This window comes from Myotis daubentonii, chromosome 10 (assembly GCF_963259705.1).
Source record: "Myotis daubentonii chromosome 10, mMyoDau2.1, whole genome shotgun sequence".
NCBI classification, from domain to species: domain Eukaryota; kingdom Metazoa; phylum Chordata; class Mammalia; order Chiroptera; family Vespertilionidae; genus Myotis; species Myotis daubentonii.
In genome coordinates, this window is record NC_081849.1 from 74,144,795 (window position 1) to 74,166,542 (window position 21,748).

Below are 21,748 nucleotides of genomic sequence, written 5' to 3' on the forward strand. Positions count from 1 at the left end.
AAAGTAATGTGGCTTATTATCTTTTTTAAATACATGTTTATTGATTTCAGAGAGGAAGGGAGAGGAAGAGAAATAGAAACATCAATGATGAGAGAGAATCATCAATCAGCTGCCTCTGGCATGCCCCCTACTGGGGATCAAGCCCACAACCCTGGCATACGCTCTGACCAGGAATCAAACTGTGACCTCCTGGTTCATAGGTCGACACTCAGCCACTAAGCCACACCAGCTAGGCTTGTCTATTTTTTAATAGGAGTAAAATGATTTGTCTTACCCTTGGTATTACTCTAAGTAAAACATTTTCACCAAAGTGTATTAGTAAAAATAAAGCATAGATATAAATATTTATTTAAGCTGGTCCGCCCCAAATTGGAAAACTAGCATTCCAAAAACAGGTATTAGGAACACACTCTCCGTAGTACCAATTCAGATTTTGCTCAGAGTTAGTAAATTATTTGTGCTTCAGTGAAGTAATAGGACCCTAGTGTGTGCATGTCCCAAAACACCTAATTTACTGAGTTAGTCAGGTATAAGGACCTGCCTGATCGGTCAATTTTAATGATCTGCTTAACAATAAAACTGATGTCCCAGTGTGTGGAGTAATTGGGGAAGGGCACTAGCATGCAAAATGAGAACTGAAGCTTTGAAGAATTTACAAAGCTCACAAGCTTTCATAATAAAATAGATCTTGTATGAGTGGAAAACCTTCTAATGTTCAAGGACATTGACTTCAAAGGAGTCTTTTAGGATCGCTACAGTACTTATTCTTATAAATAAATACCTCCTCAGTATTATTCTTATTATGGGAAGATATATGTACCACTTAATCATTGCATGTATCCAGGCAGTGGTAAAAGTAAATATGATTTTAAAAATGATTGTACTACATGTGGAATTGTCTCCTCCCCATTCCTTTAGGAGCAGGAATGTGTCTGTAACATGCTACATTAACAGAGTTCTAGGACTGCTATTTTAGTAGAGGTTGAGCAGTAGTATATTTCTCCTACAAAAAAGGGAAAAAGAAAAAGAAGAAAATACAAAAAAGTGATTAGGGCAAATTCGTTGACCCTGCCTTTATTCTTTCTCTCTTTCTCCTTTCCGTCCTCCTACCCTCACCTTCCCCTTCCTTTACTTCCTTTCCTTACTTCCCTTTCCTCCCTCTCACCCACCTTCCCTTCCTTCCTTCATTTTTGTCTGTTTCTATGAATAGTTTATGTGTGTGTGTGTGTGTGTGTGTGTGTGTGTGTAATTTCAGAGAGGAAGGAAGAGGGAGAGAGAGATAGAAACATCAGTGACGAGAGAATCATTGATTGGCTGCTTCCTGCACGCCCCCCACTGGGGATTGAGCCCCGCAAGCTGGGCATGTGCCCTTGACTGGAATTGAACCTGGGACCCTTCAGTCCACAGGCCGACACTCTGTCCACGAAGCCAAACGGCTAGGGCTATCAATAGTTTTTTAAAGAACTTTTCAAATAATTAATTTATTGCAAGATTTCTTTAAAAGGTTTTTTATTGACATTTAGAGAGAGAGAAAGGGAAAGGAAGAGAGAGAAACAATGGCGCTGGAGCATCTATCTGCCTCCTGCACGCCCCCCACAGGTTTGAGCTCCCAACCCAGTCAACCTGGGAATGTGCCTTGACTGGAGATCAAACCAGCAACCTTTCAGTGCACTGGACAAGGCCCAACCAGCTGAGCCACACTGGCCAGGGCTATTGCAAGATTAGTTAACATGGAACATAATTAAAACAGTTCTTGAGAAGCATGCCTGTAGAGGATAAAGCAAATTTTTAATGTAGAAACTGAATGTAAAAGCCCATTCTAGGTACCTGAGTATTGACAGAATTTAACAAGGACCTTAGATTTGGACCAAAAAACAGAACCTTCTTGTCCTTTTTAATCTTGATTTTGTTAATTCAACTCTCTTCCTAGGCAAATACTTCCATATCACCATGGCTTACCTTGAAAAGAACTAACATTTCCTTTTATAGACCAACTTTATAGACCAACTTCACTACCCTGGAAGATGTTAGAGTAAAAAAAAATATATAGTCATTATCTTTTAATGCCAGTAAAAAGTCATACTAACATAGGATAAGGGAGTGAAAATGTTGAAGTGCTTTTTAGGAGAAATTGAAGGTCAAGACAAGAGAGAAAATTACAAGGAAATTGCTATTCTATTTATCAGTAACCCTAATGAATTCCTGCCTCTTGAGTCTTAAGTCTCAAGAAAAAGATATAATTTAAAACTTGGAGATTTTCCAATTCCTTACAGAGGAACGGTGTGAGCCATCTATCTATCTAAAAATAAATTCTCAAGTCCACCCTAAACATGTTTTACAGTTGTAAATTCTTGTGGGCATGAACTGAACTATCTTTTACTTGCTGTTATTTCAAAGCCATCATCTTACTTTAAAATTGTTAATGCTTTTAAAAATATGGTAGTTTTGATCATAATATATTTTTACTTTTATTTCCTTCTAATGAGTTTTTATTATTTAAATAAAAAAAATACATGTTTTTAACCCTCCCTGGTTTGGCTCAGTGGATAGAGCATTGGCCTGCAGACCAAAGTTTCCTGGGTTTGATTCCGGTCAATGGCACATGCCTGGGTTGAGGGCTCGAATCCCAGTAAGGGGTGAATAGGAGGCAGCTGATCAGTGATTTTCTCTCATCATTGATGTTTCTTTCTATCTCACTTTCTCCCTTCCTCTCTGAAATCAAGTAAAAAATATTTTTTAAAAAATAAGGCACAAGTTGATAAGCCAAAATAAAGGTCTAGTAGCACAGAGGAGAGAGTGATTGTTACTACTGGCAGAGTCTAGGAAAAAATTCATGGGGATGGTATCATTTGAGCTAAGGCTTAGGGATGAGAGGGATTTCGGAAGCTAAAATGGGAGAGTCCTTCCCTAGCCTCAGGAAGGCACACAGACCAATGATGAAAGGCCATGATGACTAGATTATGGTTGATGTATGGCAGGGTGAGTGGGAAAGCCAAGAGCTGGAGGCTCATGAGTTCCATGTTTAGAGGTCCAAAATTTATTCTAAAATAAATACAGAGGCAGCAGTAGATTTTTAGCAAGAAAAAAATATAGAGCCAAAAAACAATCTTTTGCCACATAATTTGTGGACAGGGATTTAGATTCAAGAAGAAAGAATAAAACAACTGAAATGTTTCCATCTATTGAAGAATTCTCTTTATTTGTTCAAAGGTACTATGAAAGCATCTAAATAGCATTTGGGAGTGTGAAATTTAGTCACTCAGATTTGGTTTAAGACTGGCTTTTACTTTGGGGAAGTTAAATGATAGCTCTTCACAGAATAGTTGTTTACACAAATGGCCCAGTGCATTGTCTATGTTAAAAATTAATAAGTTACTAGATATTATTGTTACTTCTATCAAAAAAACTTTACAAGTTAAATAGGGAATGACTGAAAGAAGAAAGAAATTTTTTTTCATTTAGATTTTAACTATCAACCTAAAAAAACATTGTCAAAAGTAATTTAAAACATTTTTTTCAAGTTTAGGAATGATTTTTTTTCTGACACTATTTTACTTCCCAAATCCATTTGTCTTTTTTATATATCATAATAAAAAGTTTTCAAATTTAAGGTGAAGTCTTATAAATAAGCTTCTAAATTGAAAAAGATAAAAATACCTCTCAAAACCTGATGAAGGGTAAACTATGCAGTGTTAGATGTTTGATATGTTCATTTGCTAATTAAATCTGAGGTCGATTTATAAAACCATTGCATAATAATAGCACTGTTCTTTTCTGTGGGTGTCTTGGAAGTGTTTAAAGGTGCTAAACACCAATAAGATGAATTAGTTTTGGTTTAAAAGCTGAAGCATGAATTTTTGCTTTAGAGATTGCCTGATGGGGCATTTCCATGTGAAAATTTAACCAGTATCAGATCAACTTACCCAGAATTGAACTTAGCATCTTCATGTTCAAATTGTCCCCGTTTGGTACCTGACTCAGTCACTTTTGAAATGGATAAAAAGCAATCAGCTAGGAAAATGAGCTGAAAAATTAAAGAAAGAAAAAACTCTTTTTTAAAAAATATATTTAATTGATTTTTTACAGAGAGGAACAGAGAGTTAGAAACATCAATGAGAGAGAAACATCGATCAGCTGCCTCCTGCACACCCCCCACTGGGGATGTGCCCCCAGTCAAGGTACATGCCCTTGACTGGAATCGAACCTGGGACCCTTTAGTCCGCAGGCCGACACTCTATCCACTGAGCCAAACCAGTTAGGGCGAAAAACCTTTTTTTTTTCTTAAAACTAAATCTCATTGCAACATCCCCTATCTGTGTAGATTTTGTTCTTTCTATAAGGAAAATTGATAGAGCTAAAATAGGAAACTTTTTAGGAGATTCCTTGAAATTTTCAGTACAATTTGGATCCTCTTCTCATATTCTGATACTTTATTTTTTAGTTATTATCAGTAAATTTATAAGTTAAGAGAAACTGATAAAACTTACAAGTGCTATGTTAGAACAGGGGTCAGCAAAGTATGACCATGGGCCAAACCCAGCCTGCTGCCTTGTTTTTAAAAATTAAATTCTGTTGGAAGAAAGCTACAATCATTCGTTTACATGTTTTCTGTGACTGCAAAGTTGAATAGACTACAGAATCTGCATGGTATAGAAAGCTAAAAACATTTACGATCTGGTCCTTTACAGAATTAGTTTACTGACCTCTATTTAGGGTCTTCAAATAAAGAACCTTTTTCAGTATAAATGAGGATGGTGAAAATATTTTTTCTGCTATTGTTAAAAATTTGCTGTGCACCTGTGCTTCTTGATCAGATAATTTAAGAAATTTTATAGTAAAATTAGTTGTTTGTAAATTGACTCCTTCAATTCTCACATGATGGGTTGATAATTCTTATAGATTCCATTTGTTGCTTTTGCTTGCACATGAACTTGCTTTATAAAACATACTCCTTTCAAAGCAATCTGTTAGAAGCTATACTTATGCAGTGCTTTGCCTTAAACATACATCTGATTTTTAAGTGCAAAGCTACCATATTAATATAATTTATAATTATTCTTCAGTAAGTACAGAACCAAAATTGTTTTTTTAAATTATTACTTAGCAACCTAACTAAGATTAATAAAGGAAGTCTTTATGCAAGTATTGATATTTCCTATGCCAATAGCATACACAGTGTGGCTTATTTTATTAAATTAGAAAGCGTATTTATCAGTTCCCTGGCCCTGAGTACCAGTAATCATTATAAGTATAAGCATTCTTTAAATCCATGTCTTTTCTAAACCCAAAAGCACTTTACCCATAAACCTCATTCATATTCCCAGTACCCTAGAAGGTATGGGTAGTCACTAGTATACCTAGTGATGGGTAGAGAAATGAGACACCCTCCCCCCCAAAAACATTAATTTTTTCTTTGTTCTTTGCATGTGAAAAAGCTATTTTTGGTTTTACTCAATGTTTACTCTGAATTAAATTACTTATGCAGCTTTATTTCCATTCCAAACATTCTTGATGCTCCTCTTGCAAAGCAAGCGGTCTCCTAAAGCATGTCCCACTTGAATCTCTCTGCTTCTTCACATTGCCACCAGAGCAGTTTTCAACACCACGTCTCCGACGATGCCTCTGTACTATTTCAAAGTCTTTATTGGTTTCTATCACCTTTGCAACTTTTCAAGATGGCACCTGGTCCCCACCGTCATTTCTAGCTTTATCTCCCACCCTTGTCCAATATAAGTTTTGTACTCCTACTTTATTAAATATTGTAGTTTGTAGTTCTAACAGTAGTATTTCATTACTTTTTGCCTTTGCCCAGGACTGTAATGTCCTTTTTCCTCCACTCTTCTCTATAGACTATGCTCACCTTTCAGCTTCAGCGTTGCCACGCCTAGGAAGCCTCCCTGAAACTGTCTCCCTTCATGCTTGGTTGAGTGGCCTGACTGCAGATTGAACCCGCAACCTTGGCATATCGGCACAATGCTCTAACCAACTGAGCTACCCGGTCAGGGCTGGACTTACTGCTTTTTTATAATAAACTTTTTATGTTAGGACAGTTTCAATTTATTGAAAAATAAGCAAGACAATACAGCAAATTCCCATATGTCCTGTACTGTTCCTTTTTTTTAAAGAATGCCTTACATTAATTTGGTACATTTATACAATTGATGAACCAATAAGGAGACATTATTATTGACTAAGGTTTATAGTTTATTCAGATTTCCTTAGTTTTCATCTGATGTCTTTTTTCTGTTACAGGATCTCATTCAGCACACCATGTTACCTTTAGTATTGCCTCCTTAGGCTCCTCTTGGCTATAATAATTTCTCAGACTTTCCTTATTTTTTATGACCTTGACAATTTTGAGAAGTATTGGTTAGATATTTTCTGAAATGTTTCTCTATTGGAATTCATCACATAACATCAAGAGTACAAAGCAACATGATTTATTATTGTTGATGTTGACCTGGCTGAGGTAGTATTTGTCAGGTTTCTCTGTGATATCATGTTACTTTTTTTACTCCTCTTTGAAAGGAAGTCACTATTCGAAGTGCATACTTAAGAAGTGAGGAATTAGGTTCCACCTCCTGAAGGTCGAGTATCTACATAAATTATTTGGAACTTTTCTTCACAGATTTGTCTATTCTCCTCTGCTTATTTATTTATGTGTATCAATATGGACTCATGGGTGTTCATTTTGTACTTTGAGTTATCTATAATAATAAAAGTGTAATATGCAAATCAACCGAACGGCCGAACAGCAGAATGACCGTCCGGACAGTTGTCCGGACCTGCCTTGGACTGCGAGGGCCGAGGTAGCTGGGGCTGCGATGGCCTACTCTTGCACAAATTTTGTGCATCTGGGCCTCTAGTAATTTAATATTAATTTATTTTGTTGCTCAAGTTGTCCAGGCTTTGGCTATTGGGAATCTTTCAGTTGGCTCCTGTGTCCCTTTGACGTATCCTCATCATTGTGGATTTTTTTGGGGGGGGTGGGGGGTGGGGGGGCCTTTATTTTTATTTTTTTAGTACTTTCCTATTTTCTTACTTGTCTTGCATATATCTCGCCCCAGTCCTAGAATGAGTGTTTTATGTAATTTTTTTATTTTTATTTTATTGAACTGTATTCTGTGATACTATTTGTTTGGTTTTTGTTTGTAATTCTGAATTAGCATGAGATATTTGTAACATGATTATATTTTTATCAAAATATCTCAAGAATGGTCTGTTTGCTTTGTGACTGTCCAGTTATCCTGAATATTTTGTTTTTTGATTAATGATATAACTGTTTTTAGTTGGAACCAAGATTCCTATCAGGTGACTAAAGTGACACCTCATTATTTACCTGGCATTTATTTTATTTTTAGGAGATGAACTAGTTTTACACAAGTGAAGTTTTTAGGTGCCTAAAACGTAAACTTTTCATGTATCCATTCTTCCTTAAGGAACATATTTAAGCGCCTACCATGTGCTAGGCATGGTGCTGGGTGCCCAAGGCAGATACAACTGTTTCTTGAGTAGACCATAGTTTAGTGGGACATGGTTATACTTCAGCATGGTAGGTGCTGTAATAAACATTAGCTCAAGATGAAGCAGAGCCAACAGCAGAGATCCAGGGCAATCTGTTGACATTTTGAAGGTTGAATCTTAATTAGCCAGATTAAATGGGGGAGAATGAGAGAAGCAGGGAGGTTAAGGGAGATGGGCAAGAATGTTTTCATAAAATGAACAGCATGTAACTGAAAGAGCATGGCATTTTCAAAGGACCACAAGGAGCTCAATGTGACTGGAACATAAAGTGGAGGCAGTAGTGAGAGTTGAGCAGTAAGCCTAAAATCCATCCTGAAGGGCCTCATATGCCTTATTTATATGCTAACATTCTTCGGGGGGAGGGGGGGCATGGTTAGAGAGTTTTTAGGCAGAGGAGCAATCACTTTGATGATAATGTGGACAATGAATTAGAGTAGCCAGGAAACTAGGTGAGGAATCCATTTCAATAATCTAAATTGGAGATGAGGACAGTGGTAACAGATGGAGTAGATTGATTGGTGAGATATAATGGAAGTATGGATGTGAGGTTAAAAGGTAACCAAAGTGATGTCTAAAACAGACATCATCTACATGTACCTGGTAATATAGGCATGGGCAAGAACAACTACAATGAAAACCACAATTTATGTTTCTTACTTAACAAAGGTCTGTGAGTCTACTTTCCAAGTTATCTTGAAAACAATACTGTAGGTTAATGGTCTAGAACTTGATCACTGATAAAGAAATAGTACATGTGAGGATTAAGTACTGAATAGCTCCAGTATATCACACTCTGAAGCTCTCAAAAATAGAAGCAAATAAACTGAAAAGAAACCAACACTATATGTATAGAAATTTATCTAGAAATGTTTCCTCTGGCACAATCCTTACAGCCCTTGTACCACCGCCAACTTTAGCTGTCATGCCAATGCCTTCAAAATCTTTCCCATTTCCTGGCAAAGCTTAGCCATTAGTGTCTGTTATCTCAGGTAGAAATCATGGTGACACAATACATTTACACAGTGTGTTAGTTTCACCCACTCCTCCCACTGTGCAAACAGCTCCATTAATGTGAGTTTGGCAGTTTAAAAACCACAAGTATTTTTGGCCTGCTGGCATGTCATTGTACACAAACATTTTGGCATACTATGTGTCACTATAACATTAGTTGGGGTTACTCTCTATATCAATAAATGATGCATGTGCCCCCAAAAGTGACTAGAACATAACCTAGTCTTCATTTGAATCTGGCCAGTGTTGTCATGAAATATCTCAGCGTTTCCTTAAAGCCACTGTCAAGTGATAGCAACTCATATTTGCAGATGAGAAAATTGAAAGTGAGTTTGATGTATCACCTCAAGCCTCCATGTCTAATAATATCTTCCCTATATATGCTGTTTCCAAAATAATATGGTTCAAAATAAAACAAGCATATTAAAATGTCAGATAACAAGTTTATATAATCCCTTAGTCACAAAGGCAGTTCCAGAAGGAGGTAGAAGGCATACAAAACAGGATATTATAATTCTTGTAAAAAAAAAAAAGACATAAAGGACTGGAAAACAATCCAAAATGCTCCTAGGCAATAACAGCCTTTACTTATTGGAGTATGTTCAATAAGATAGTAATCGTTAGGTTTCTTAATATTCACTAAAATACAAAACAAAATACTAGTAAACACAGTTTATACCTTGGCTTGATAAGTGCACCCAAAAAACAGGATTATTCTATAGTTGTTTCATTATAGATTCATTCTAGAAGTGATCCGAAAAATACTTCTGAATAAACAGTACAAGTGGTTCTCTAGCTTTTTCAAAAATTAAATTTATTGGGGTGATATTGGTTAATAAAATTATATAGGGTTCAAGTGTGCATCATCTGTACATTGCATGTGTTTACCACCCAATCTCAATCTCCTTCCATCACCATATCTTTGACCTTCTTTGCCACTTCCCCACCCCCTTCCTTGTGGTAATCACCATACTGTTGTTTGTGTCTGTGCGTGTTTATGTTTTCTTTTGTTCATTTATTTTCAGTTTTATATCCCACATATGAGTGAAATCATATAGTTCTTGACTTTTTCTGTCTCACTTAATATACTTAGCAAGATATTCTCAACATCCATCTTTGTCACAAATGGCAGTATTTCATCTTTTCTTATGGCTGAGTAGTATTCCATTGTATATACATACTGTATCTTTTTCTAATCAACCATCGAAGAACACTTCCATTGCTTCCATGTCTTGGCCATTATGAATAATGCTGCAGTGAACATAGGGGGTGCATATATCTTTGCAAATAAAAATTTTCAAATTTTGGGGGTTGATAGCTCAGGCTGAGTCGCTCATTTGGTTAGAGCATCATCCTGATATGGCAAGGTTTCAGGTTTGATCCCTGGTCAGGGCTCATACAGAAAGAAACCAATGAGTGAACAACAAATCAATGTTTCTCTCTCTCTCTCTCTCTCAAATCTATAAATAGAAAAATTTTTAATTTGGGAGGTTGATAACCGGGGAAGCGGTTACTAGGTTATATGATAACTCTATTCTTACTTTTTGGAGGAACCTCCATACTGTTTTCTATAGTGGTTGTACCAGTTTATATTCCCACCAGAAGTGAATGAGAGTTCCTTTTTCTCCACAACCTCTTCAACACTTGTTATTACTTGTCTTGTCGATAATAGCCATTCTAATTGGTATGAGGTGGTACCTCATTGTAATTTTGCTTTGCATTTCCCTAATAGCTAGGGAAGTTGAGCATCTTTTCATATATCTCATGGCTATTTGTATGTCTTCTTGGAAAAAGTGTCTGTTCAGATCCTCTACCCATTTTTCAATTGGGCGGGCTATTGAGTTTCTTTTGCTGTGCAGAAGTCTTTTAGTTTGATATAGTGCCATTCATTTATTTTTGCTTTTCCTTCCTTTGCCTTTGAGGTTAAATTCATAAAGTCCTCCTTAAGACCAAGATCCATAAATTTACTTCCTATGTTTTCTTCTATGCAATTAATTGTTTTAGGTCTTATATTTAGGTCTTTGATCCATTTTGAGTTACTTTTTGTGTATGGTGATAAACAGCAGCCTAGTTTTATTCTTTTACATGTGGTTTTCCAATTTACCCAGCATCATTTATTAAAGAGGCTTTCTCTTTTGTATGTTTTTGGCTCCTTTGTCAAAATATTATTTTGCCCATAAACATGTGTGTTTATTTCTGGGCTCTCAATTCTGTTCCATTAATCTGTGTGTGTTTCATGCCAGTGCCATGCTGTTTTGATTGTGGTTGCTCTGTAGTATAATTTGAAATCAGAGAGTTCACTACTTCCAGCTTCTTTTTTCTCAGAACTCATTTGCTATTTGGGGTCTTTTGTGGTCCTATACAAATCTGATGATTTCTTCTATTTCTTTAAAAAATGCCATTGGGATTTTTATGGGGGTTGCATTAAATCTGTATATTGCTTTGGTAATATGGCCATTTTAACTATGTTGATTCTTCTAATCCATAAATATGGAATATCTTTCTATATCTTTATGTCTTACAGTTTTCAGTGTATAGGTTCATCTCATCCTTTGTTAAATTTATTCCTAAGTATTTTATTCTTTTGCAAAATGAATTGTGTTTTTTTGTTGTTGTTTTTTGTTTTCATTTTTTTCTGAAATTTAATTGTTAGAATATAGGAATGCAGTTAATTTTTGTACATTGATTTTGTAATTTGCAACTTTAGTATATTTATTTACTGTTTCTAATAGGTTTTTGGTGGAGTTTTTAGGGGTTTCTATATAAAGAATTATGTTGTCTGCAAAAAGTGACAATTTTATTTCTTCATTGCCAATTTGAATGCCTTTTATTTATTTCTTTTGCCTGATTGCTCTGGCTAGGACTTCCTATACTATGTTGAATAACAGTAGCGAGAGTGGGTATCCTGGTCTTGTTTCTGATCTGAAAGGAAAAGCTTTCAGTTTTTCACCATTGAGTATGATATTACCTGAGGGTTTGTCATATATGCCCTTTATTATGTTGAGGTACTTTTCTTCTATACCCATCCTATTGAGTGTTTTATTCATAAATGAATACTAGCAAGTTGAATACAACAATACATTAAAGAGATAATATATCAGGATCAAGTGGTGTTCATTCTAGGGGCACAGGAATGGTTCTGCATATGCAAATTGATCAACGTGATATACCACGATCAATGTGATATACCACATTAACAAAACAAAGGATAAAAATCCTATCAGTAGATACAGAAAAAATATTTGACAATATAAAACACCCATTTATAATTAAAATTCTTGCTGCTTTTACAGATACATAAGACTCATTCTTTCTTCTAACAATTCATGGGAAAATGGTATCTTTTAATAAGGTACTAATGAGTTGATAGCTAAGATTTATGATATTTCCTAAGTAATTTATTCATGCCAGTAATTTAAATGTAAATCATTTTTAACATTAAGACCAACCTCTGTTTAATATAAGGTCCTGACCAGTATTTTTAAAACCACCATTATAGGCTAGTCAGACACTATTGGGTATAGAATCTTCTTAGCTTTTTATATGCTGGAAATTTAGCCTCTTAAACATTTTTAGTAAGGTCCTGAAGAGAACAACATGTTTCACATTTTCATATATCTTCTAGGAAATGCCCTGTAGAATCCAAATTAAAAATGAATGTATAAATCTTTATGCTGTGGCTGTGGTTCCAGCGAAATCTAACCACTACCAAAAGTTTTCTTCCATGCCTATCCCATACCTTTACCAAGTGACACATTAAACTTGTCAAATTCAATCTTCAATACCTAATTTAGATTTATGAATCTATAGAAGTAATGTAGAAGAAATTATAAAGCCGTGCTATTTTAATCAAACTTTAAATTAATTAAAAGTAAATAAAATTTAAGATTCAGTTCTTCAGTTGCAACAGCCACATTTATAGTACTTAATAGCTACCTGTAACTAGTGGCTGCCATATTGGACAACACAGATGTAGAACATTTATTGGACAATGCAGATATAGAACAGTGCAGAAAGTTTAATTCAGTAACATTGTTTAGAAAGTACTGATACAAAAGGCACTTTAGTTGATAGTGACATATATTTATATACAAAAATGCCCATGTGATGACTTCTCAAGAGGAAAAGCAACCAGATTGTTTATAAATAGGATCTATAATTTCATTTATTGTCCCAAAAAAAGTGCCCTTTAAGTTTATAAATTCCACTTTCTTTCCTCAAACTCTTACCCTAGCCCAGCCAGCATGGCTCAGTAGTTGAGCATTGATCTATGAACCAGGAGGTCATGGTTCAATTCCCAGTCAGGGCATGGGCTTAATCCCCAGTGGGGGCATGCAGAAGGCAGCTGATAAATGATTCTCTTTCATCATTGATGTTTCTAGTTCTCTCTTCCTCTCCCTTCCTCTCTGAAATCAATAAAAATGCATTTTTTAAAAATAGTCCCCCCAAAAGAAAGGAAGGCTCTTCTTTATAGTAGAGTGCTTACTGATAAATGTGGATGGATTGGTGAAGCTGGAAAATCACCATATCACAACCATAATAATAAAGATTGGTTTAGGCAAGAATTATCAGTGGATGCTAAAAATAAGGGCAAAGTTTATCAAGGAACAGGATGCTTACATAGTTTAAGCGTCTTCTCACATACTGCTTCTAAGTTACAAGGAAGAAAATAATTATAAAATGGAAAGCTATTGAGAGGCTGATGGATCTCTGGATGTGATACCTTGAAAGACATTCAGTAACACAAATATGAAATAAATGTTTGTATGTAAGTGGGAGGCATACGCTGAATTTAATCATGAGGAAACATCAGACAAAACCAAAATGAAAAACATTCTATTTTTAAAGTGGCCTGCATTTTTAAAAATTTCAGTGTCACAAAAGATGGGGGAGAGAAGGGCAGGCAAGACGGAAGAACTAGCTGGGCCAGTGTTGCTCAGTTGCTGAGGGTCCACCAATGAACCAGGTGGTCACCATTCAGTTCCCAGTAGGGCACATGCCCGGGTTGCTCAATCCCTGGTGGAGGGCATGCAGGAGGCAGCTGATCAATGATTCTCATTATGGATGTTTCTATCTCTTTCTCCCTCTTCCTCCCTCCCTGAAATTAATAAACATATCTTTTTTTTAAAAAACTGATGAACTATTTCAGATTAAAGGAAACTACAGATATGACAACTTAAAGCAAAAGTTGGTCTATGACTGGATCCTGAACTAGAGGTGAAAAAAAAATAATAAAAAGGACATAATTGGAACATTTGCCATGATTGGGATATGAGTAGTAGATTAGAAAAAGTATTGTATTGATGTTAAATTTCCTAAATTTGGTAATTATACTATGATTATGTTAGAGAATACCTTTGTTCTTAGGAAATACACAGTGCCTGTAACTTATTCTCAAATGGTTCAAGAAAATAATTGTGTGTGTGTGGAGAGGAAGAATACAGTAACAAATGTACTACATCATTAAGAGTTGGTGAATTCGCATGAAGGCTACAAAAAAGTTCTCTATTCAAGTCTTGCAGATTTTTTGTAAATTTGAAATTACTTTAAAATAAAAATTTTAAATTCTGTCCAATGTTTTCTAGCCCTTTCAAAGGCACAAAATGACATAATGGCAATGAAGATTCAAGCAGAGAGTCTTTCAAAAGAATATGACCGACTCCTAAAAGAGCACTCAGAACTTCAGGTGGGTGACATCCATGTTACAGGCTTAAATTTTTTGAAAGTGTAATTAGTTAAGTCAACTGTGTTATTTGCCCTTCCCAAATCAAGAGGTTGTACTTAATCCCGGTTTTATTGAGTAATTAAGGAACCCAGAATTTACCTAGAGCAGTGGTCGGCAAACTGCGGCTCGCGAGTCACATGCGGCTCTTTGGCCCCTTGAGTGTGGCTCTTCCAAAAAATACCAACTTCTGCGCGTGGGCCACGAAGTTTTAATCACACTGTACATGCGCTCCCGCACGTGGTATTTTGTGGAAGAGCCACACTCAAGGGGCAAAGAGCCTCATGTGGCTCACGAGCCTCAGTTTGCCGACCACTGACCTAGAGGGTGAAGGTTAGGACATTGCATGAAAATACAAGATAATCATATTCACCTTCCAAATCCTACTTGAGAATCAAAAGATTGCTGTGGACCATCTACAGTAAAAAGCTATATACAATTGTCCTTTATGAATTTCACTTCTGTTGTCAAACCAACCTTAAAAATTGCATTGTATCCTCAAGTTCGTTGGGAAACTTAACTTTCTCAATTTTACATAGTTTATTTACTTTAAATAAAATAATCAGAAAATAAGGGACTATAAAAGGAAACAAAGGTGGGAGAGGGGAAAGCTGATTTCCTTACCATAAGCAAATCCCACTTTGCAGCTTTTAAACCCATTTGGATTTCCCCTTCTGGTCCCCTTCCTGTTAAAGTTACTAAATAAATATTAGAAAATAGTCCCTTCAAAATATGTAGTCTTTGCCTTTCCTTGTTTGCACTTGTGCTCTTCTAGAAAAGAAAAAAACAGAACTAACCAAGGGTCATTGGCAGTATAAAAGCATGAGCACCTGCCAATTTATAACTTTCGCTTTGGAAAATCACCCTTTACTTAAGGGCCTTATCCAGAATAACTGCTCCATTCAAGCTGTGATTTTTATCTAAAGCGGTAAGATATATATAACCTGTTTTCTCTAATCCTGTCTTCTGATTGGTTGCTTAAAGTTAATGTTATTAAAGTTATTCTGAAAGCATCCACGTTCAGCCTGAATAATTTTTTTTTAAAATAATATCTTATTGATTTTCTTACAGAGAGGAAGTGAGAGGGATGGAGATCCAGAAACATCGATGAGAGAGAAACATGGATCAGCTGCCTCCTGCACATCTCCTATTGGGGTTGTGCCCGCAACCAAGGTACATGCCCTTGATCAGAATCGAGCCTGGGACCTTTCAGTCCGCAGGCCGATGCTCTATCCACTGAGCCAAACCGGTCATGGCCTGAATAAGCTTTTGATGAACTTCCCATGTATAAGCAATAACACTACAACTCCATTTTATGAAATTTTTTCCCTCAGGGTAGACTTTTACCTTCTTGGAGCAAGATTTCTTAAGATTATTTCTACCCCATTTTCTTCCAATTTTAAATAATACATTATAGTCATCTTTTAACATGATCAGTAAAGGGTATAATTTGAGAAGCTGGTTATATTGGCAAATATCTGAAGAACAACAACAAAAAAGGACACCCCATCTGGTTTTTGTGGTTCCCTTCATTCTTTCTCTGCCAAAAAGTCTTAATTGGGTTTGCAAGAGGGGAATAGAAATTTTGTTTTCCGGATATAACTGTGAAACTAAGGCAAAATAGATTAAGACGGGGGAGAAAAAGAACTTAACAAGAGTTTTGTTTTCCCCTCTAGACATCTTTTCTAGTAAAACCCACCAATTTTGTAGTTTTTAAAATTTGAGACCTTCTTAATCCATATTTCACAGTTGATTACTCTTACAATTAATAACTATACACAGAAAAGAGAATTTTTTTAAGTCCATGTCTTATCTATGAACCTGTTTCTCACTCTTTGCTGTACTACTTAAGTCCATTTTTTCTTGCAGGATCTTTTACCAAAAGACAACAAGAAAAGCCTGTGAACTGTCAGAAAGAAGAGCGTGGCACACCATGTCAGGGTGATAAATTTGCTATCATGTTAGTCTCTCAGAAATTTAAAATTCAGTTCAGAAAAATATACTATGACTGGCCAACATTTTTAAAAATGCCATATATAAGCTGTTATTATAATGGCATTATCACAATATTTGATGATGTTTCACTTAATATTGTAAAGTCTATATTCTGGCTCTTAAGTAAAATATAAGCATGTTAAAACCATTTAGATACTCATAGTAACAGTGGTGTATGGTGGCTGTTTACCAATAGAAAGAAAAATTCATTAGCCAGTTACTCCCAAAATTAGATTTTTAAGTTGCATGAAACCGTTAATAGCCTTTAAAAACTTTGATGAGTTTCTACTAATAATAATCTATTTAATCAGATGATGACAATGATTATGTATTTGAATATAGTATCCATTATCAGCAAATTTGTTCATGGGAAGATTAAATAAGGATAAATGATCAGAATTTGCCACTATATTAATAGGGAAGAGTCAGAGCAAACAATAAAAATAGTGACCTTAAAGCCTGATGACACATACTATGGTTTACTCTCATCAGACAACTGTTTTAATAATTATATTTTTGTTACTGTGCTTCTACATCTATTGGACTGTTTTTGTTGACATTTGTGTCAATGACACGTAATTAGTAAGTGGTCAGTCTTTTTAAAGTCCATCTAGCAGTGGAGCTTACATCTATTTGTACAACTGTCACAGACTGAACTAAAATTATTTTGCAACAATTTGGAATTCTTGACTCAGAGAGCAAGTATTTCCCATTGCTGTGAGATTATATAGTTATAATACAAATATTACCTCCAGTATACATACACTGGTATCACAGTTCCTCTGAGATGTTTATGTATTCTGAAAACTAAATATTAAATACTATTTTTCCATTCAAAAATTCATTTAGTGTTTTCTTTAGAAAATGATAATGATTATAGCATTAATATGATTTAGGTTGTTCCCAGTGTTTAGACATGGAAATTATCTTCCTTGTCTCATAAAAACCTAAATATAAAAGAAAATGGAAAATAATTACTAGAGTTTTTATTTTCTTCATATTTGTTTCATCCTTTGTTGTTTATTATCCTTTTAGCATCAACCTCACACATATTTAATTTTTTTCATTGCAAAATGGATGAAATAAGCAAGTATGTAAGACTTTTTTTTTCAGATAAAAGTCAGGAGTTACTGCTAGAAAACAGACACGTAGGAGACATTTAACAGGAGTAAGAAATGGGAGTTAGACCATCTGGACTGACAGCACCATAAATAACATGAGGGAGGGAGCGCTGAAACAAGACAGAACTCCAAGTATCAACTGAAAAATATCCAAGTTAGAGCTACAGGGGTAATACCGAGTGAGTGAGTGATTTTGGCCTGCTATACAGAAATCAAGTCTAATACAGAATAACAGAGAAAATTAGGAAGTACACACCTGTAGAATTGGCAGAATTTAAATCTAATCCCAGCCTCACAATAATTTAGCCATGTGATTTGAACAAATTTTTTAACCCTCTAGACTTCAATTTCCTCATCTTCAAAATGAGAGCAATAACGTTTAGATCAGGATTACTCTGTATACTAAGGTAATGCTGTGATTCTCAAAGTTGTTCAGACTGTATGGCAAAGATAAAGTCTGGGTGCTCTTTAAAGAGCACGAGGATTTAAAGATTTCCCAAGATCACTTTAAAGTGCACATTTAAGTACTCCTCAATCTCAGCCTTCAGTTTTACAGATGGGCAACCTGAGGCCTCAAACCTCTGAGCCGTTTTCTCATGGTAACATGATATTGGATGGATTGGGGCCAGGATCTAAAATAGAATTCAGGTGTTCAGATATTACTCTAGTCTTTATAAACACAAACTAGCTATAATTTGCTGAACAAAGTATTGCCATGATTCATCCAAGGTTTGAACGAGGAACTTTCGCTTCAGACTCTGTGTACTTTACCACGACACCAAATTGCCCCTCAAACAATACTTGTTAGTTATGCTCTCCCTGCCAATGATGGAGTTGAACAAAAAATAAACATGTATTCCGGATTTGGTCACACTGCGTATTGTTTCTTTCTATTGTCCGTAATGACTTTATGTTTTAAAAGGGCTAGGCTGTATTACGGATTTAAACACAGGAGTGTCATTCTTACCCTTTCCTATCAGAGTTACATAGAGTTTTGTCACACTCTCTTCCCCACTTACAAATCTACCTTGAGGTCCTGGACTCTAGGAAAGAGCATTTAAGAAGTTCTAGCCAAGTACTCATTGCTTATCAGGCTATATCTTGGGCCCCAGTACTGGTAAATAGAGTACCCTGAACCCCCAGTCTAGAGCCTGGAGCTTAACTGTTTCCTATGATACTATCCCAATGTCACCAGCCTGCCATGATCTCTAATTAAATCCCATGCTTGTTCTGGTGCTGGGTCTCTGCTCGCCTGCAGTGACAACCCTGCTTCCTCCTTGCGCCTCCCAACCAGAGCCACTTGGATGTATCTCCTGTTTTACTCCACTTCTGTAGGTTAGCCTGGTCCTGCACTCCCATTCCATTGTTCACTGCCTTCTCACTACCCCTCCCATCCATGTCCCACCACAGCTGAACAGCCCATGCCCAGCACTACTGACACCTGTTACACCTTGTTTTTGAGTGCCCACTACGCAAGGTGTAAGGATAGTAGGCCTTTTAACATGGACTTTAACATCAAGAATAATATGTCTAAAGCCCATGAGGCCCTTCTGAATGTTTTTGTCTTTCAGCCTACTTTCCCCAGTATTCCTGAAAACCCGCTTCACAAAGGTTCCCTTTTCTTTTTTTAACATTTCTTTCTCTAATCAATTTACTAAACAGCATTATTAACTTCATAATGTTGCTTTCCACCTTGATCTCTAAATAAACATTACTCTTTCCTTCTATAGCCAAGTGATTTCAACATTGTAGAATTGAATAACAGCCCCTCAAAAGATATCCATGTCCTAATCCTGGAAATATTCTCTTCTATGGCAAAAGAGTGAATATTAACTTTATATGGTAAACAACATGACTAAGTTAAGGATCTTGAGATGGAGAGATTATTCTGAATAATCTGGGTGGGCCCTAAATGCAAAGGAAGGTAATTACCACATAGAAGAGGAGATGGCACTGTGGCCTGAAGGCAGAGATTGGAGTGCCAGAGCTTCCAGAGCTGAAGAGGCAAGAACAGATTCTTCCTAGCGCCTGCTGAGAGAGAATGACCCTGTGGACACCAGTGAAACTTGACTTTGGACTTCTGGACTTAAGAGCCATGAGACAATACATTTGTTGTTTTAAATCACCAAGTTTGTGATAATTTGTTAGCAGCACTAGGAAAGTAATGCAGGAACATACAGATAATGGTGTGGACTGAATTTCACAATGTGTGGAAACAGATACCCTATCTTAGTTCTTTTTCTCCACTCCTATTTTTAGTTCTTTTTCTCCTTCAGTGTTATTTCCATTCCCACTGCTACTATCAAACGAAGCCATCATTTTTTTTTTAATCTTTATTTGGAGAGTATTACTGATGTCTCCCTTTTTCCCCCCTTTGCCTCCCTCCACCCGGTTCCTGCCCTGCCACAGGCCTTCACCACCCCATTGTCTGTGTCCATAGCTAATGCATATGTGCTATATAAGATTTTTGGTTAATTTTTTCCTGCCCCTCTCACCCCCTTCCCTCTGAGATTCATCCATCTGTTCCATGTTTCCATGCATCTGGTTCTATTTTATTCGTCAGTTTATTTTGTTAATTAGATTACTTGTTTGTTTATTTTGATTTTTAGATTCAATTATTGATAGGTATGTATTTATTACATTGTATTCATATTTTTTCTTCTCCCTCCTCCTCCTTTTCCCTCCTCTTCTTCCACCTCCTCCTCCCCCTCTTCCTCCTCCTCTTTTTTTTTTCCTCTTGCTCTTCTTAAAGAATACCCTTCAGCATTTCATATAATACTGGTTTGGTGGTAATGAACTCTAGCTTTTTCTGTCTGTGAAGCTCTTTATCTGACCTTCAATTCTAAATGATACCTTTGCTGGGTAAAGAAATCTTGGTTGTAGGTTCTTGCTATTCATCACTTTGGTGCTCACTGAATCTGCCCCTTGAGTTTGTCAGTTGTAATCTGGTATGGTCTGAAGCTGAACACTGGATGCACTGGCTCTGGGGCCACCCAGGTGGTGCAAAGTCAGCCACTTCCTGGGGCTACCTGGCAGGAGCTACAGAGCTACCTGCAGATGGCTGCTATTGTATTGGGCTTGGAAGTGCCCAGGTGAGGCCAAGCTGTGAAGCAAGGCAGGCTGGTGCTAGTGCTGGGTCTTGGGCCTCTTATTGATAGTTATGGGACACACTGATGCCAGCTGCTGCTTGTTTGAGAGATTTTTAGGAATGTCTGAAGCCTGAGCCAGGACAGCCCATTCTTATGGAAGAGCTACTGTAAACAGTTTGGGTGGGGCTTCAAATTGGGTAGGGTGTGGTCCCAGGGAAACTCCAGGGTGGAGCCAACAGTGTGAGTCCAGTGATGGAAATTCATATATGGCTGCCAGTCAGCTCTGCGACTGGGGAGGTCTCAGCATAGGAACAATGACTCCTGTGAGCACCCCGGTCTGGGAGAAAGCCACCCCCAGTACTTGTTCTGATGCTAGACAATCCAGTTCCTCCTCATATTTCCCTGAATCCCCCAAGAGCCATTGCCCCAGCGCTGGAGCCCAGAGGAACAAGTGCAAGTAGACCCATGGGCCAGCCACAGTCCCTCCTGGCTTTTACAGCCCGAAATTACGGGGACTTCTCTTCCCAGCTCTGGAACCCTGGGTTGGAGGTTTGGTGTGGAGCTGGGACCCCCTTGCTCCTCATGGGAGGCCTCCGCAGTGGAGATATCCCTCCCAATTAAAAACACACCACACATGGGTGTCCAACCAGCTCTTTCTGCACCTCCACCCTGTGTAATGTTTGTTTCCCCCACGTCCTGCGTGGTTCAGGGTTCAGGATCTGGAAGAGGAGCCACACACAAATGAAAGAGAAGAGACGGGATAATTTGGAAATACTGGGGGGCCAAGCAGGCAAGTCCAACTCAAGGGGAAGGACTTCCACCAGTGCTCAGGCCTCTCTAACCTTTTCTTGGTTTGGGATACACCCATAGCCCTTAGGCAGGCAATTTCCAGTAACAGGCAGACTAGCCCAACAGCAAGGATTTACATAATAATAAATGGGGACGTTGCTTCAGCTACCATTGTCTGGACTAATAGTGGGTGCACAGCTCTGACCTTTGCCAGGGCTTCAAGGATCACCAGCCTTCCGGGTTCCTTGTCCACACCTCTCTGCTAGTGAAGACAATAGGCAGCTTCCTACACCACCCCTCCTACCATCTCAATGTACTTTCTTCTTTCTCTAGTTGTAGAACTTCCATTCTGCCATCTTTCTGGCGGTTCTGAACTTTAGTTGTCATTTTGATGTGGTTGTAAGGAGGAGGCAAGTACTGGCGTTTTCCTACACCTCCATCTTGGTTCTCAAGCCATCGTCATTTCTCACTGGACTACCAGGACAACTTCCTACTGG

The 21,748-nt window shown here is 37.1% G+C and overlaps 2 protein-coding genes and 1 non-coding gene across 5 annotated transcripts in view; 2 read left to right on the forward strand and 1 right to left on the reverse strand.

Annotated features, from left to right (window-relative positions):
- Nucleotides 1-17,937, forward strand: part of BCAP29 (B cell receptor associated protein 29) — a 40,591-nt gene extending 22,654 nt beyond the window's left edge. The window contains exons 7-9 of one of the 2 annotated variants that reach the window (XM_059655704.1): nt 14,121-14,221; nt 15,329-15,430; nt 16,127-17,937. In XM_059655704.1, coding sequence (XP_059511687.1) covers nt 14,121-14,221; nt 15,329-15,430; nt 16,127-16,162 — 239 coding nt within the window. In that variant the 3' untranslated portion in view covers nt 16,163-17,937. The remainder of the gene's footprint in view (nt 1-14,120; nt 14,222-15,328; nt 15,431-16,126) is intronic. The other variant, XM_059655705.1, reaches the window with a different exon arrangement.
- LOC132211130 (ubiquitin-conjugating enzyme E2 R2-like) overlaps nt 1-21,748 on the reverse strand; it is a 920,533-nt gene that overhangs the window by 805,022 nt on the left and 93,763 nt on the right. The window lies entirely within an intron of this gene.
- LOC132211632 (small nucleolar RNA U109) lies at nt 884-1,011 on the forward strand. Its single transcript, XR_009447530.1, has one exon. It is a non-coding gene; the product is annotated as a small nucleolar RNA U109 (small nucleolar RNA).